The 2,500-nt window shown below is 47.2% G+C and overlaps 1 protein-coding gene across 1 annotated transcript in view; it reads left to right on the forward strand.

Moving 5' to 3' along the window:
- Positions 1-1,724, forward strand: part of LOC131352961 (hepatic lectin-like) — a 5,105-nt gene extending 3,381 nt beyond the window's left edge. The window contains exons 5-8 of the mRNA XM_058389556.1: positions 320-358; positions 454-593; positions 730-845; positions 1,315-1,724. Coding sequence (XP_058245539.1) covers positions 320-358; positions 454-593; positions 730-845; positions 1,315-1,474 — 455 coding nt within the window. The 3' untranslated portion in view covers positions 1,475-1,724. The remainder of the gene's footprint in view (positions 1-319; positions 359-453; positions 594-729; positions 846-1,314) is intronic.
- The last annotated feature ends 776 nt before the right edge of the window (positions 1,725-2,500 follow it).

Consider the following 2,500-nt stretch of genomic DNA (forward strand, 5'->3'; position numbering starts at 1 on the left):
TTTCCCATGCCAGCAGAGACAGTGGTCACGTGGCGGCTAGTGAGGGGAGGGAGCGGTGTAATGGTCAGCGCTAGCCGCCCACTTCTGCATGCTTGTGATTGGCGCGTGATTGGCTAGTGTCCTGTATGCCCCTCCCTCCCTCCCTCCCTGAGAGCTGACCAGTTGCTGTAGTTCTAATCAGAAGCGTCACATAGCTTCTTTTTAGTTTCGCTAATTAAACATCAGCAGAGCTTTACACTGAAATTACCAGAGTGTGATTTCCAGCGGTCAGTAGACGTGTTTGTGATTGTCGATGTCTGTACACTCATCTCTCCTGCAGACTCTGGATCACATCCCGCAGTGCCGCTGCCAGTGAGAGGTGAGGCTTTGTCCGTGTGGACGTTGGTCGGTCAGACGGTCAGTCTGTCTGTGGATGGTGTGGTCTGTACACTCATGTAACGTGTGTTTGTCCAGGTTCCTGTGAGAGTGACTGGGTCTTTTACAAAAACAAGTGTTATTACACGTCTACTCAGAGGCTGAACTGGCACGACGCTGAGAAGAACTGCAATCTGAGGAGAGGTCATCTGATGGTGGTCAACGACAAGGAGGAGATGGTAAACAACACACACTGACCTCTAACACCTGATAATAATAATGATAATAATAATAATAATAATAATAATAATAATAACTCTCTCTCTCTCTCTCTCTCTCTCTCGCTGTCTCTGTCTTTCACTCTCACTCTTTCAGGAGTACATATCTCAGGTGGTTGAAGAACATCTGAATTATTGGATAGGTCTGGTGGAGAAAGAGGGTGAAGGGACGTGGAGCTGGGTCGATGGAACAGACTTTGAATCCACTGAGCAGTAAGCACTCAGACATCAAGCAGCTCGAACCCTGAACCACTAACCTGATTCTGTCACCTCAGACTGTGATTCAATAACCAGAATTACAAATCCTGATTCTGTCACCGTATTCCCCTAATAGCCCCCAACCCCCCCCAAACCCCCTAAACTCTACCACTCCCCCAAATCCCCCAAATCTCCCAAACCGCACAAACCCCACACACCATTATCTCCCCTAACCCTACACCCTGTAACCCCACAAACCCTGCAAACCCCTGAAACCCCCAAACCCTAAAAACCACCTAAAGTTTACAACCCCTCCAAGTCCCCCAAACTCCCCAGACCCCTTAAACCCTACAAACTCTCCCCAAACCCCACACAGCCAACAACACCCCCAAACCCTACAATCCCCTATAACCCCCCCAAAACCTCCAAATCCAATAAATGAAATAATGTGTCTGTGTGTGTGTGTGTGTGTGTGTGTGTGTAGTTTCTGGGATGAAGGTCAGCCAGATGATTGGGACCAGCGCGTGAATGGAGAAGACTGCGGGCAGATTCACGCAAAAAACAACTTCGTAGTAACATACAGGCTGTGGAATGATGCTGACTGTACAATACGGTATAAATATGTATGTGAGAGACCTGCTTAACACACACACACACACACACTATGACTGCCTAGTTGATTGTCCACAAGAGCGAGTGTCCTATCATCCAGAAATTCATACGTAATTCTGTTTTGTGGCTTAGCATTGTTAGCATAAATAATAACCTGACTGAAACGCTGTGTGGCTAATCACGTCACGTCTCACTCTTCACACACTGAAACGTCATGCTCTACATTTTTGCTAATCTGTTTATTGGTGTGTGAAAAAAATAAAAGCTTGAAAATCAACCAAACCCGTGATGTTTTTTTTTAATCCTTGTAATCAGTGAAATGACCTTAGAGAAGTTACACGTGGTTCAGATCGTGGAAGTGACCTCAACGGTGTGAAGTTACACACATCAAACATAAGACTAGACGTCTAGACGACTGAGTCAGAGCATCTCCACAGCAGCAGGGGTTGTGAGATGTTCCTGGTGTGCAGTGGTTACCTTCAGTGAAGAACATCCGGTGATCCAGAGACAGGGTCCTGGAGCCCAAGACTCGCTGATGTGTGAGGCTAGTCAGGTCCATCAGGTCCGATCTCACAGAAGAACTACTGTAGCACCAACTGCTGAAGTGTCTCATATAGAAAGGAGTCAGATCACACAGAGAATCACAGCTTATGGAGCTGCAGAACATCAGAGTGACCATGCTGACTTCTGGACACCACCCTGAGCTCCTACATTGGACACCTGAGCATCAAAACTGCACTAAGGACCAGTGGAAGCTGATCATTCTCTATTTTACATCCTGTGGAGGCCATGTGTGTGTGTGTCTTACCTGAGGAGGTGATGGTACCAGGATGCACTATGGTGATGATCTGGACAATGTTCCGCTGGAAAACCTGGAATCCTGGAGACCATGTAGACTGCTGCAGACCGAGTTGACCCTCTGATGGCAGTGTCTCTTTCAGCAGGATGAAGCACATTGCAGGACCTGGTTTTGGAGGCACATAGAGGAACTACAGGATAATAAGCAGGTGGTTTTAATGTTAGGGCTGACTGGTGTATCCTTCACCTCGTTTGACACA

The sequence above is a fragment of the Hemibagrus wyckioides genome, linkage group LG05, assembly GCF_019097595.1.
Source record: "Hemibagrus wyckioides isolate EC202008001 linkage group LG05, SWU_Hwy_1.0, whole genome shotgun sequence".
Lineage (NCBI taxonomy): Eukaryota > Metazoa > Chordata > Actinopteri > Siluriformes > Bagridae > Hemibagrus > Hemibagrus wyckioides.